A 14,599-nucleotide genomic window follows, 5' to 3' on the forward strand; every position below is an offset into this window, starting at 1 on the left:
TATCACCCGATATTTACCCCCCGAATTTGGCCAAAAATAAAACCCGAAAAAGTCAGGCCCTATTAATAATGTGTTGACTTATGGGGTGTCATGAGCTGTGAGGCTGCCTCACGAGATTAGAAGTAGCTAAAAAAGCTTATAGTTTAAAAGTATTCAAGTACGCTGCTTCGATAGATGCCAGTAACGGCAAGAAGTTTTGCGATCGTCACACTGGACCCCCCCCCCCCATATATATTATTTCTCCTCGGATTTGCGCGATTTCCGTGGGTCAGCCTGTGGCAGGTAGGGGGGCCCCGTGGCTATGCCACTGGATAGATTGCTGTTGCTGAAAAGTTGCATCAGTCAAGCATGTATGCCCACCTACAGTAGCAGTCATGAATATCACATTCATCGCAAGAATCAAATATTGCACAAATGAATTGGCTTTGAAGAATGTAGTGACCCATGACATGCATTTCCACAACAAAGCCATTTCAATTCACTTTTGTATTGTGGCAAGTTCCGGCATGGATTCCCACTGCCACAGGAACTAGTTGGAGTTGTGAAAAACACTCGCAATTTTTAAAATTTTGCTTTCCAAGAAGCATAGGCATACTAGTAAAAGTGCTTCGGCACAAGTTATGAAGCGTGATAGATCGCACAGTTTCTATTGTTTGCTTCTTACACAGCAGCCCACGTTCTTCTGGCTGCTCTGTACAGTTTTGCATTTGAGTTAGATCTTCAGTATCTTATTTGGTTGAAGGCTGCTGTGTCACGGAAATCTGCACTAGAAAAATCGAATAACTGCGAGCCATCACTGTGGTGCATGCGCAACGAAGTACCGAGACCCAACGATGATCGAAACAAACCTGAAGAGCCATTGCTATCACAGTGTCTAGTAGCAACTATGCATTCCTTAAACCACTGGATATTTTCAGGCACCCCAAAACATAAAAAGTATTGTCAAGCAGAAATTTGGAAACAACACAGGCAGGGTAGTCTGAGAAGGCCAAAAGCATATTTAATATGTCCCACACGAGGTTGAAACTGTCCAAAACCTATGCAGATGACAATGACGATGAGGATGACAGCGATGATCCAGTCTCACAATAATATACATGCATATCTCTGTCTAGCAGTATGAAGTAGCATGAGAAGAATTTGGGTACTGTGTGCTTATCACCAATGGGAGCAGCCACAGTACCACTGTGCTGGATATGGTCAAAATACAACATGCACAGCAAACAAACCTTGTTGCCTGCTTTGGTGTACAAAATGCATACGTTTTTTTTAACCTTTAGCATTCATATATAAGACTCCTTTTCACGCATTCTTACACGGCGAGGAGTATATTGTAAGTTTTATTACAGCAATAAATAATGTTAGTGCCACATAATAGGCAGCAGATGTTATTTTTTCTTCCGTTTTTGTTTCTGGTCCGTCGATGAATCTTGTCCTGTAGCCATGGCCAGTTCCTTCTTCAACCTCAGAAGAACTTCCACTTCCTTTTCAATTGTCGACTTGTCTGCCTTTGCGGTTTTAAGCTCCCTCACTTTATTGCCCTGTACGTAAATGTTGCATAAACAAGAGCACATGTAAACTCCTTGTGTCCAAGCATTATAGCTGTTGCCATAATGCTCCTGGAGAGCTGCAACGTTGCTCACCTGCAGTTGCACCAGTTTTGTTAGCTCATCCACGTCGACTGCTGTGTCCCCTGCTGACTGTGCTTTTACAACGGCAACATGATTCACAATGCCGTTTGCCATCTGAAATAATATGGTGCAGCTGCTTAATAATAACAGGGTGCTTCAGCTATTAGGATGCAATCTTGTGTTCCAAAATTTCATACAGAAACATGCTTCTAAACAACTGATTATAAAATGAATTTCCATGCGGTTCACTAATGTTAATGAGCAATCTACCAGTTGTGGAGGCAAGTGCTAATTAAACTTGATTTAAGCACTATGAGTTGGTGCAGCTAAGAATGGCCCAGGGCAGGCATTTCGTCAGCAATAAATAGTCAGATGGTAAGCCTGCCGAAATAATGCAGGTACCGTATAAGTGACGTTTTTTTATCTACAGAACAGCAGGGATTGAGACGAGCACACGTCACTTAGCAAAGTTACACATGTAAATGAACAGAGGTGGTGCCATTATTAATTTTTTATGATTTATTACTGGTGCATGTATTATCCATAGGAGGCAGTGCGTTCAAGTGAATGTTTGCAAATCTAGTGAATGCTGTAAAATGATCTAATTTATCCACTCCGGTAAGCACCATCCTTGCTCCATTCAGTTCAGCTCAACTAAGACACATGAGTGAGTGATATACGGGTTGTACAGGGCCAGTTGAAATTATGGCGTCAGACATTACAACAAAGCTCCACGATAATACAGTAGGATGATTAGGAACCACAAAAGTACCTTTTTGACTGGATCTGCTTGTCGACCCTCGAATCTTTTCTGTAACTGTTCAACAGTCGCTTGCTCAATCTTCTTGAACAGAGGCACTGGCTGGAGGGAGGAATGAACAAGGATCAATATTCTCACTTAGCAAGTCTTGCAGCACAACTGACCTTGTTCATCTGATGTCCAGCCTTGAGCAACTGCACAAAGTGGGGTCCTAACTGGAACATAGGAATATTTAACTGCTTTCTCATAGCTTCACTTGTCTCCGGCATGAAGGGGTGAATAAGCTGTGATGCAAGGCATGCCACATTGGCACACAGTCCCATGATGGTAGCTGACCGCAATCTGGTTGTTCAATTTTGATGAAAGAGCAATGTAAACTTACTGCAGACAAAGTACTACAATTAAGTATTACAAGGCGTACCTTTCAGCAGGTGTGCCTTTCACAAGCTCCCATGGCTTGTGGAACTGGATATACTGATTGCCTATTCTGCTGATATTGAGGATGCAACGAATAGAATCTCGCAACCTGCAAAGTATTGTCGAATGTCATTGTTTAGATTTTATGCGATGCCACATATATTTTTGTTGCACTCTACGCTCAGGAGAATATTCTGCAGAAGATTCCAAGGACAACAACAACAAAGATTTCAAGAAACATGGTAGCATTTGAGGGCAGCCTACATGCAGTAGGGCAGCCAGAAAAATATTTTGGTAGGGGTTCAACGGGAATTTTACAAGGGGAGGAGGGTTTTAGCCCAGTTTTCCCTTTTCCAAAAGCATGAGTTCCCAAAGGCGAGTTCAGGGAGAAGTTTGAACACACGATACCCATCTCTGGCCACACCACTGCCTACATGCAATGCTCTATCTCAGCCTGTTCGGGCACGCTGAAAATGTAGGTCATAAAAATGTCAAGGGTCATAGACACCCTTGCAATTCAAACTTAGATGGCATGCATGGCTGCTTATCCTTTTCTGCCTAAAATAGTAGCTGACTGCCCCAAACTTTTATAATCTGTTAACTTCAATGTACCAATCAAGGTGCTCAGGTACCCCTCTGTGTGTTATGCTAGCACTCATTACCAGAGTTCAGTATGCACCACATCTGACTTTAATGATGTTCATCGACAGAATCATATTGATATTTTTGTAAGTCAAATTGTCTTTCCATCTATATTACATTCACCATCATATATATGTAGTAGTAGTGTCTATATACATTGCTTTTTTTTTTGCTTTTTTGTTGTGGCGCACCATTACTCAGACCATCCGGTTTCTTCATGGGCACAGCAAAAATAAAATTTAATTCAACTGAACCTTATGCTTGCATTAATTTTTGTTGAGAGCACACCCACACACTATAGTTAGGGAGTGACTTTTTTGGGTTAAACCCGATTCCGCCCGGTTATTCCCCCCCCGAACTGACCTCCGACCAATTCGGGTTAAACCCGATTTCTCCCCGAATTCCAGTCACTATGAAATCCTCAGGTGACGCTTCCACTGAAGACGAACAAAGGTTACCACGTGTTACGTTCCCAGCAATACACCCATGTGTGTCAACATTCTCTATGTCTTCGGGGATTACCGCTGGAAGGTCACGATCCCGCAAAAAAACAAAAAAGAGAGATTAGGGAAGGACTTAATAGACAAGAGGAGAAACAAAAACACCCAATAACACCCGAAGGCACAATTATCGCCCGATTTCTCCCCGAATTACAGATTTAAAAATAGCGCCCGATTTTTACCCCCCAAAAATCTGAGAAAGGCATTTAACCCGAAAACATCACTCCGAAACTATAGTGGATGTGTGAGGTAACTGTGATAAATAGCTGCTTGTTGGATTTTTTGTTATTCCTTTCACTTCTCATCTATGTCACTTATTCACCTCTACTCTACTGTGTCTTTCCAATGTTGAATACAAAGGCAATTTATAATTTCTTACTCCTGTTGTGTCCTCTCGACTCTGGGGCTCAAAGAAGCTTTTGCCGCCTTTCACAACAAGAAAAGGGCTGTGACACATTTAGCTTGCCTTCAAGAATGTAATTTACTTATAAGTATGCTTTACAGTTTTTTGGGGGCCCTAATCAGGATATTTTTTTATTTGATATTGCTTCAGCCTCACAACACCTCAAAAGTACAGAGAAATTAGTATCAATGTTTGTTTATTTTGTTCTTTTGCAATTCTGTCCTTCACGAAGTCAGTTACAACAATTTATTGAAGCTGGTATGGAAGCACATATGTACGTATGTATGTTTTGTTTGTTTTACTGAGAGTTTAAAAACACAGAAACAAAGAATTTCATTCGTGACCTGGAAAAGCCTCATGAATGTAACTTACACTAGCATTTACCTTGCAATTTCTGAGAGCATAGCAAATTTCATACAAAGCTGAAAGAAATACCACATACCTGACTTTATCCATGAAGCCAATGTAGTGAGACAACTGCCTTGAGACCTTTGCAATCACAACCTTGTCGTCTTCAGTTAGGTCAAGTTCTGGCACTACACCACCAAAATTATTGTACAGGAAAGTAAGTGCGCGATTCACAAAGTTGCCCAAATTGTTCAGCAACTCCGAGTTGTTCTTCAGCTGCAAGTCAGCCCAGCAGAAACTAGAATCCTGAGGGAGACACGTTCAAGCAATAAGTATGGCAATAAAGCAAGCACCTCACATAGGCAAATGTTCGAAAGGTTTCCAATTGCTAACCTGATTTTCAGGACGCTGGTACATCAGATAAAACCTCCACACGTCAGATGGAATGCCTGTGTCTTGTGCATCATTTCCAAATACACCAACACCACGACTCTTTGAGAATTTTGCATCTTCATAGTTTAAATACTCTGGAAGCAAAGAAAAAGAAAACGTGTCTCCATTTCGAGATCTCAATCTCTCAAAGTGTAGAGGTTGATCAACTTGACTTGATGATGAACGTAGTCTAGGTCAGACACGAAAGTACCCTGCAGTACATTCAGATCGTAGGTTGGACACCTATTATCAAGGCCCTAAGAACGGCTAGACTCTAGAGCATCACTTACAGTTAGGGCCTTGTGGTTTCGGGTAAAACCCATTTTTACCCCCGATTTGCATCACTGTCACTTAGAGTAAAACCCTAAAAACCCCGGAAAAGTAACCTGGCAAAGTACTACTTCAACCACCAATACGGGCAGTGGGGGATGCCGAGCATTTGCACCAGATATTGCCCGAATCTGCCCCATTTTACAGTAAGCAACAACAAAGGGAAAAAGACATGACAAAACCATATAACAGAAATTTACCAGACCCTCATTTAAGTGGTGTAGCGTGAGCGGAGGTATTAATATTTGTTCCTCTCATGCGAACAGTTGCGGGAGCAACTCAGAAGAAGCAGAAATGCTGAGAAGCTGAACTCCTACCGATAGCAACAAGGTGATCCACTGTGGTGTATTTTTCGTGTGTACCCAACTGCGTCATGGGAAACACTATTCCATGGAATGGCACATTATCTTTAGCCATGAACTGGTACAGTGTGACATCATCTGGTTGCTTCCACCATTTCTCCCACTGGTCCGTGTAGTTAGCAGTGATGGACAAGTAGCCAATTGGGGCGTCAAACCACACGTAGAACACCTGGAGCACAATGAGGATGCAAAACATGAGCGTGTTAGTGAAGTTAGCGCGCTCAGCCGATAATATTCAAGCAGAAACAGTTCACGTATTCATGCCTTGTCTCTGTAGCCTTCGACGGGTACAGGAGTCCCCCATTTGAGATCCCTAGTGATGCAACGAGGCTTGAGCCCATCTCGGATCCACGCACCGGTTATCACTTTGGCTGTCTGCGTCCAAGCATCCCCCGACGTCTTTTCTGTGTACCACTTCACAAATGAGGGCTGCAGCTGTAAAACAGTGAACTTATCATAAGAAAATTGTAAGGCATAGCATGCTTCTGCTGGATGCTCCAACAGACGGAAAAGTCCCAGGTCTGGCTCTGCCAACATTTCGAATAGAACTCAGTTTGAAATAGTTTTCTGCTTGAATCAGCAGTTCATGGTCTTAAGTTTTTTTGTCCATATCCCAGGAGCCGAGTCCCTGTCGAATGCAATCTGTTACAACCATTTCAATTCGAATAATCGGTGAAGAAGTAAACCATATTTCTCTTGTAATGCCTTTTTTTGTTTTTTGTTTTTTTTGTTCCGTGTTAGCGCCGCGAAGCAACTGTGGCTATGAGCGGCATAAAGATGTGGACAGATGGAGAGGGGACAGCAGGAAGGAGTGCGGGACAGGGAGGGTTAGTATGCGTCCTGGGCCGACTTCAGGGGGAACTGTGTCGGCATTCGTCTGGAAAGTCTTCAGAAAACCCAGGGAAAAACTTCAGACAGCACAGCTGTTGGTAGGATTCGAACCCACCACCTCCCATTCTTCGGTACGACCTTGGCTGCCGCCAACGAGCGGGACGCCTTAACCCGCTTGGCTATGCCGCTGGTGTCTAATGTATTTATGCATGATTTTCAAGACAAACGCATCTTCAATATCACAATGAGAAGAAGAAGAAGAAGAAGAAAAGAGAAAGATTGGAAAATGCTGAGCTGGAGAAACAAAGGTTCTGTTTTGTCTTGTTCATTTCTTGTGTATTCTCCAATCAAGGGTTTCCCCAGACATGGGCTACCTTTCACATCAAGGTTGTGGGGACAGTGAAGATAAAGGCTATATATGATCTTGGTTTATGGTCAAAAGTCTCGTGTGATGGGAGATGCTGCATAGCAGGAGGAGTCTAATTGAGTGCATTACGCGAGGCAATGACAAGAAAGTGACTGTCATAGACATACAGGTATGGAATTGATGGGTGGTACAAAATAAAAGTTTGTGCTGTCTCTGAGCATCAAGGGAATCCTCGGTATGACTGAAATCGGTGGCAGTATGACGTGATGCTCATGGATACTTATGAATCGGAAACAGCACAAGAGTGGACAAAGCAATGTGGAAACATGTTTGTGTCACCAAAGCAAATACAAATACTCTGCAAATATTTCTGCAGTGCTGCTGAGCTGTGGGTACTGAGAGCTGAGGTGTCATGTCCAGTGAGAAAGACAATTAGAAAATGTTGTGTAGCACCATTCATGCACTTTTTTCTCATGAATCTGACATACTATAACCCCTCACCCTGGCTTGCCATATTTTGAACAACACCCACTTTTCTCGCAACCTTTACAACCAGTTTTTTTTAAATATATTTTCTGACAGACTCTAAAAATGGGCATATGTAGTTACTCCCAAATGGAAGTACCTTCGGCAGATCAATGAAGTAGTGTCCTGACTTCCTGAGGACAGGTGCTTCCTTACAGAGTTTACAACGTGCTTCCTTGAGCTCTGTGGGGTTTATGAGTTTGGAACACAGGTCACACTGGTCTCCACGTGCATCCTCATATGCACAGAATGGGCATGTGCCTTCCACAAACCTGTCTGCCAGAAACCTAAAAGACACAATAATGATGAACTGTTCTGAGCACATTACATGCGGACAACAGCAAAATAAATTCCAACATACCTATCGCACTTGTTGCAGAAAAGCTGCTCCACCACTTCTTCACACAGGTAGCCGTTTGCGTGAAGTTTCAGAAAAATGTCTTGCGCAATTCTGCAGGGAGTAACGAACAATGTCACTCATGCGTGCTCAAGCTTGGGAAAATATGTCTGCAAACACAGTACACTAATAACACTATAAACATAAATTATCACGTTCGAAGTTAGGATACACATAAACCTTGCTGACATTATTATGCAGTCTTCAAGTATTAAAGCATGTCTTCCGGGTGTGCGATTTCACACAAGTCACTAAAATGGCTATGGATATGAAGATCTGCATAGATTTTCGTATTCGGAATTCTGCATTTCCTTTGACCATTTGAATGGCCCTGTTAGCACTCACTGAATTTGCATAATTTTTGCTTCTGTGGCTTTTGCATTACTCGTCTCTACAAAACCTTCAGGTTCTCATCAACGCAAGTAACCATCTTGTACATCTGTTCGATATAGCTAGAGCCTTGTGTTTTAGGGTTAAATGAGTTAAACCCACTTTTGTACCCTCGATTTTATAGTCAACCTGAAAATGAACAGAACAAAGTGCAAATTCAGCCACCAATACGGACACTGGAGAATGCTTTGCTCTGCACATTCAGCACAGCCGCTTGGTATCTCATGTTCATCTAAAATGCCACTCCTTTTCTTTCTTTTTTTCCACACAATACCCTGTAAATACGAATTTTACCCTATTATACAGCCCAGTTTTTGCGCATTGATTAAAAAAAAATCACACAGCTCTAACCTGACCCTAAAGCTCTAACTGTATTTTACTTACTCTGTTTGCTTTTCTGTCGTCGTCCTCCCAAAGTGGTCAAAAGAAATGTTGAACCAATCGTAGATGTCACTATGAATTTTGTTGAACCTGTCACAAATTTCTCTTGGTGTAATTTTCAGTTCTAGAGCTTTTGTTTCAGTAGCTGTTCCATATTCATCAGTCCCACAAATGTACAGTGTGTTCCAGTTCCTCAACCTGCAGTACCTGAATAACAACAAACGTTTTGCAGTTAATTCCCAAATGAATTATGAATATAGAACGGTGTACCTTGCAAAGACATCTGCACTAAGCACAGAGCCCACAATGTTCCCAAGATGTGGAACATTGTTAACGTATGGAAGAGCACTTGTGATGAGAATGTTTTTCTTCCCCTTTTCTGGCAATCTAGGATAGGGTGAAAACTAGGTTACCAAAGCAAAGCATGTAAAGCAGTTCAGACTATATTACATAGGATCTGCCTTTTTCTGTAACTCCAGTGATGCATTCTTGTTGCTGTGCCAAGCTTCAAAAGCTTGTTCGATATCTTCACTGCTGAATGTGGGACCATGTTCATCCTAAAAGAATAAAAAGTTTTTGTTTTTCTTTCCAAATCATCTGACCAAAATATGAAAAGCTGAGAAAAAGATATCTAAAAATCATGCAAGGTACCTCATTTCGGCTTTCAGCTCTACTCTGTGTTCTACAGATGGCCTGCTTTGATGGTGAACATGGTTCTGTTATTCCTGGAACGCTGTTTCGTGAAACTAAAGGAACCTAATACAACAAGATATAAACATTTGTACTATTGATCTGAAATGGCAATGAAAATAATGGCATGAAACAATGCAAAATAGAGGAAGTTCACCTTGCATTCATTCAACACATCGTTTGGTATTTGCATAACAGCATGTGAAAACTGCTCATCTTTAGCAAGCGTGTTGAACCACCTTGGGATATGTTTATACAATGGAAAGACATCTGGAATATTATAAAGGTTAGAATGATGTTACAGAAAATGTTCATTGTGGTGACATTGTAAATGTTCAAGGAGCAATAATGTGAAATTTGATAAACTTAATTTAGATATTTGGCACCATATTAGCGGAACTTTCATTAATATTTTTGTGCGAGTTTTTTATGCATGTGAGCTCACAGTCCAGTAATCATGACCATTACCTGTCGAATGGGCTCTTCCTGCATACAAGGGATAAACCGCAGACCACACAATAACGTCTGCGAGTCCATACGCCTTCTATGAATGAAGACAGCAAAATAAGAGCGCTTGTAAAAAGTATCAGCTATAACTTCTTTTCAGAGCATGCCTTTGTAACATGCTCGAGATATTATATCTTATTACCTCTGACAACCCAGAAAGGTTTTTATGATGCTCGAGGTAATTGTCGAGATCTCTCAGGAGTTCCCCCAAAAGTGTATCTGCTGACTTTTCTGGTTTTCCTTGTAGTACTGTACTTTGAAGCGATCTAGGTGTCAAGGCTTCCTGAAAATATTTGCCTGTGAGTAAAGTGTACTTCGAGAAGCCCATGTGTGCTTAGTACCCGCAGTTTGATGCACTCCCATTCGCACCACTCACTATCTTTTATGCTCACAGGAAATTTTCCCGCCTCCTCCCAGAGGAACCTGCACACATCATCGTCAAATTATCACATTATCAGAGGCTGGCACAAATGAACTTACCTGCATATAGAGTTTTCAGAGAAAATGATACAGCCATTTTCCAATTCTAATGCAGGTTTCCCTTCACTGGATAGGAATGGAACTCTGTACTCTGGAATGAAAGAAATGTCAATTAAGCTCTCGTATCAGGATATATTCTACGTGTAGCGAAGTGTTAATGTTTAAAATCAGTGGAAGACAAGACACTTTTCAGGATACTGGCGAGAATATCAGATCCATAATAGAATAAACAATGGCAGGAAACAACAAGTTACAGGCAATGGCGTGTCATGAGTATTTCGTTCTACGTTCTCTACCACATTTCCTTGCAAGACCAGTGGCTGGCACTTATCTGGCATTCTTGCCAATTTGGTAAAAATCCACAATTGTGATTATGCACAGGTCAGTTTAAACTAAATGGAAAGTTCATATGCAAAAACTTCAGAGCTTCCTGACAAGTCAAAATGTGCTACCTACAGGGTAAACCTGCAGTATGAACAGTAGGGCAAGACAATGGAATAACATTCACCCACAGCACGATGCAGTCGGTTTCTGTAGTGGGTAGTGATGTCTAGCTTACAATCATAGATGCAAAATTTTACCTGCACGAACTAGGGTTAATAGCCACTTTTGCAATACCTGCGCAATTCTGCACAGTGATCTTTTCTTTATTCAAAACTGAAGTAAATGGAATACTAAAGGTAGCAGCATAGTACCAACTCCTGATGGGAACCATTTTGCTGCAATTTTATTTGTTCAACAACGTCGCAGATAGATATTATAGATCTCGGGTTAAAGGTGGGCAATAATGTGGTGAATAAAACCCTTCATATTCGCTTTCGTAATTTTTGCGCACACAAAAAATTGTGAATCTAAGATGATGCAAACATTTCTAGCACTTTCAATTGATGCAGCAAGTGATGTTTCCCACTTCAACGTTACACCAACTCGCTTGTGTCCCTTTCCTTTAATCATTTCTAGCAATGTTGGACACTTAAAAGACCACGTTCAAATCAAATTCTTTTAAAAAAAACTGTCATTTTCCAAACAATGCATATTACAGATTGCACAATACATGAAAAGGCTAGTGAAGCATTTTCAATCCACTATATATCATTGTCATTCAATTTAGGTGCATGACATGTGAAGTGACTAAATATAATGCCCCTAGTACCATGCTGCGAGAGTCCTTTACCAAAGGATGGCTTTCTCAAAGCGCTATCAAACAGTGACAAGATGATATTCGCAGGGAAGCATCTCCTTCATATTCAACTCTGCGAGAGGGGGCTAAGCCATTTCACCCAGGAGGAGAAAGCAGCAAAAATATCCTTCTGATGTTTTTTGATGATGATTTTTTATGGTCATCTATCCAGCAGGGAATCTATGAGGTTGCACAAACCAGACACAGCACTGCTGAGCAAAAGCTCAGCTCATTCTGCACGGTTATTGTTGCAAATGCTGAAGTAGAGGACTAAGGTATCCAGAAAACTGAATGCCTACCTATCTCGCTTCTACTTATTAATATTCTAGATAAGTTTTTGGCATTTGCCGAAAAACACCCGGCTTTTAAGAAAAATTCGTGATGTTCCGAAAAACTCAGAATTATACTCTTGCATAAGGTGCTACATGCCGAAAATGCAGGTACCCAATTACACGGGGAATGCAGGGAATACTGCCCTGCAGAGCTGCTGGCCTCTATTTCAGGGAAATGCCTTCCTCTGTAGCACTTGGTCAGTGGGTCAAGACACAAGGGGGTTCAAGTACACATGGAACTCTCCAACAAAGGAAAAGAACTTATATGTGTCCTCAATGCTCCTACCAAGCTGCTCTCCTTCCATAGTCCTTCTCCCCAGTGATTATATCTGCCGATTTTGCGGTGTCTATTTTTGGCAGAAACGTTTTAAAATGCCGAAAACACTCGAATTTAACAAAAATATCAATGCTGAAAAGCACCCGCCGAATCTACCGAAATAATACCGGAATAAACGCCGAAAACCCTACCCATGATTGAAAACTAGAAAACAGTCCGTACTAAGTGTCTTTACACTGAAGGGTCCCAGGTAGATGAAAATGATGCAATCTTTCAGACGAATATGGACTAGGCATCGAAATGCTAATTCAAACATTTCAGGAGTGTGCTGAACGTGCTGAAGTAAGTAGAGAATATGTCAAAAGGTAACACTGTTCGTTTCTTTCTATTACATCGAAAAACGAGCCACAGCTGAATGAACACCGCTGGACACCCCAGCGAACAGAAGGTGATGACCCAAATTATTGCACACGTGTAGGAAATTGAAGGGTATTGCGTCAGAAAACGTAGAGACCGACATGTAACACATAGCCAGAAAAGAAAAAAAAAAGAACGAAGCAGAATGGGAAAAAACATTTTGATTGCCCTACTGAATAAGACAACGGTCAACTGGTTTTTACGTTCTCACGCAGTATTTAAGAGCCGTTATTGTGTACGTGTGCCGTCATTAGAGCCTAGTCAAGAACTTACCCTTAGGACTCCTCGACACTTTTTCGACACTCGCTTTGGTTACGGCTATCGTCACAGCAACTTTCAATCCAAAACAGTTATGATCACTATTGTATAACTTCATTTTCACAACGTAAGATCACAAGTTGTTACTTCCTTCGGGCTCGATGAATGAACCACCGGAACAACACGTTCACGCACAGTCAGCACAGCCACAGCGCCACAGCGTTGCCCGATTGCCGCGGGAAATACCACATTGCGGCGGGTGTTCTGTCCGTGTTCCCTTCCAAGCTCCGTGGCAAACTTCCAACCGTTCCAACGAAGTACTTGAGGACGCGAGGGAAAATTATCAGACTTCCGTGTTTGGAAATATTGCATAAAAATCAGTAAATGCTGTATTAGATTGGCCCTAAAAATGTTCCTGTAAGTTCCATACCGAACCCATGGCTGGCTTACATCACATCCTTGCAAACTGGCAAACGAACAATTTCGGTATTTATTTGGTATTCCCATTCAACAACATTGGACCGGTACATTCCAAATACATTGTAAAGTAACCTTTTAATTGGAAGTTTTAGGGAGAAATGTAAGATAGCAGAATTGGAGCCAGTGACAATTCAAAACCATATCCGCTGTTTTTGAAAAGTCCTGAAACAACCAAATACGTTGAAATATCCATCACCATATTTTGCCATGCAAATGAGATGAAACCGAAACAAGCGCGTCTCGAGCGCTGGGAGAACAATGCGCATTTCACGTCGTAGGGCCACGTGCCCTGAACCTGCAGAGCCGCTAAAGGTGGTTGGAGTAGGTTGGTGATTGGATCTGCTGGCCAGATAAACTGCTATGCGGCCTAGATAAGCCGCCGAAGGCGAAGGTCGCGTCCCTCTTGTGCTCCTGGTTCGCTTAGTTTGGGTTTCGGCTCATTTGCATGGCAAAATTTGACGATGGATACATCAGAGTACGCTACATAATGATTGGACCAAATTCTCCTATATCACATTTCCTCGAAAACCTATATTTGAAAAGTTAATCAATGGCTTCAAGGTAGTTCTGGCCGCATAATCGCCCTGCAAAAACTGCATTTGTGCTGCTCTCATAGCTTTTTATAAAAATCTGTAGCAGATAAAAAAGAAGACACTGTATACTAGAGCACACGAGCTTTTATTTTTTTCCCTCCGGGGAAGCGGCAACTGCGACACATTAGTGAGTTTTCGTGCATCGTACGTTCTCACCTTTGCATAAGGGATAGCGTGGTGGTGCTGCGCACTGCGCGAAGCTTGTTTTGCGCATGCGCAGAACGGCCAACGCTATCCTTTACGGACCCAAAGACGACAGTGTACGATGCACTAAAACTCGCTATTAAACTGCTCTGCATCACATTATGCACCTTGACTTGAGAACAAGGGCGAATAGGAAGAGAAAGTAGACTTCGAAATTGTCGTGCTTTGTCGCATTGGACATTGTATAGCACTTTCTTTGCGCAGATACAGTATATACAAAGCCTTTTCATACAAGGCAACGTGACGGCAATGGTAACGGAAACCTGTGTTGAGACTTGTGTTTGTGTGCGTACTTTTTATTTATTTTCCCCTAGTCTCGGGTTTTCGTTATGGATATCTGCCACCAGCTCGCTGGCTTTTTATCTTTTTTTATCGAAACTGTATATTAGCGATATTGGAGCTGGTACGGTAACATATACTACGTCCCCACAGTTACAGAAAACACAGTCTGAAATGGGTTGTGGA

General features: G+C 41.8%; 1 protein-coding gene across 1 annotated transcript; it reads right to left on the minus strand.

The window, feature by feature from the left end:
* Positions 1-1,324: 1,324 nt before the first annotated feature.
* Positions 1,325-13,094, minus strand: LOC135385667 (methionine--tRNA ligase, cytoplasmic-like). The gene is made up of 21 exons (XM_064615120.1): positions 12,873-13,094; positions 10,394-10,484; positions 10,255-10,336; positions 10,056-10,196; positions 9,875-9,950; positions 9,564-9,676; positions 9,368-9,472; positions 9,167-9,273; positions 8,987-9,103; positions 8,720-8,923; positions 7,910-7,999; positions 7,649-7,835; positions 6,090-6,260; positions 5,781-5,994; positions 5,095-5,228; positions 4,796-5,007; positions 2,813-2,917; positions 2,556-2,733; positions 2,404-2,493; positions 1,644-1,745; positions 1,325-1,541 (listed from the first exon to the last, which is right to left on the minus strand). The coding sequence occupies exons 1-21, from the start codon at positions 12,973-12,975 to the stop codon at positions 1,389-1,391; spliced, it is 2,775 nt and encodes a 924-aa protein (XP_064471190.1). The 5' UTR covers positions 12,976-13,094; the 3' UTR covers positions 1,325-1,388.
* Between the last annotated feature and the right edge of the window lie 1,505 nt (positions 13,095-14,599).

The sequence above is a fragment of the Ornithodoros turicata genome, chromosome 2, assembly GCF_037126465.1.
Source record: "Ornithodoros turicata isolate Travis chromosome 2, ASM3712646v1, whole genome shotgun sequence".
Classification (NCBI taxonomy): Eukaryota; Metazoa; Arthropoda; class Arachnida; order Ixodida; family Argasidae; genus Ornithodoros; species Ornithodoros turicata.

What these genes read in the sequence shown, in the direction of transcription:
- LOC135385667 (XM_064615120.1), bottom strand. Translation starts at nt 12,975, where the DNA reads ATGAAGTTATACAATAGTGATCATAACTGTTTTGGATTGAAAGTTGCT. An exon ending in GGATCACCTTGTTGCTATCG is followed by an intron (nt 5,229 to 5,780) that starts GTAGGAGTTCAG and finishes CTTTGCTTCCAG; the next exon opens with AGTATTTAAACTATGAAGAT. An exon ending in AAGCAGATCCAGTCAAAAAG is followed by an intron (nt 1,746 to 2,403) that starts GTACTTTTGTGG and finishes ATATTATTTCAG; the next exon opens with ATGGCAAACGGCATTGTGAA.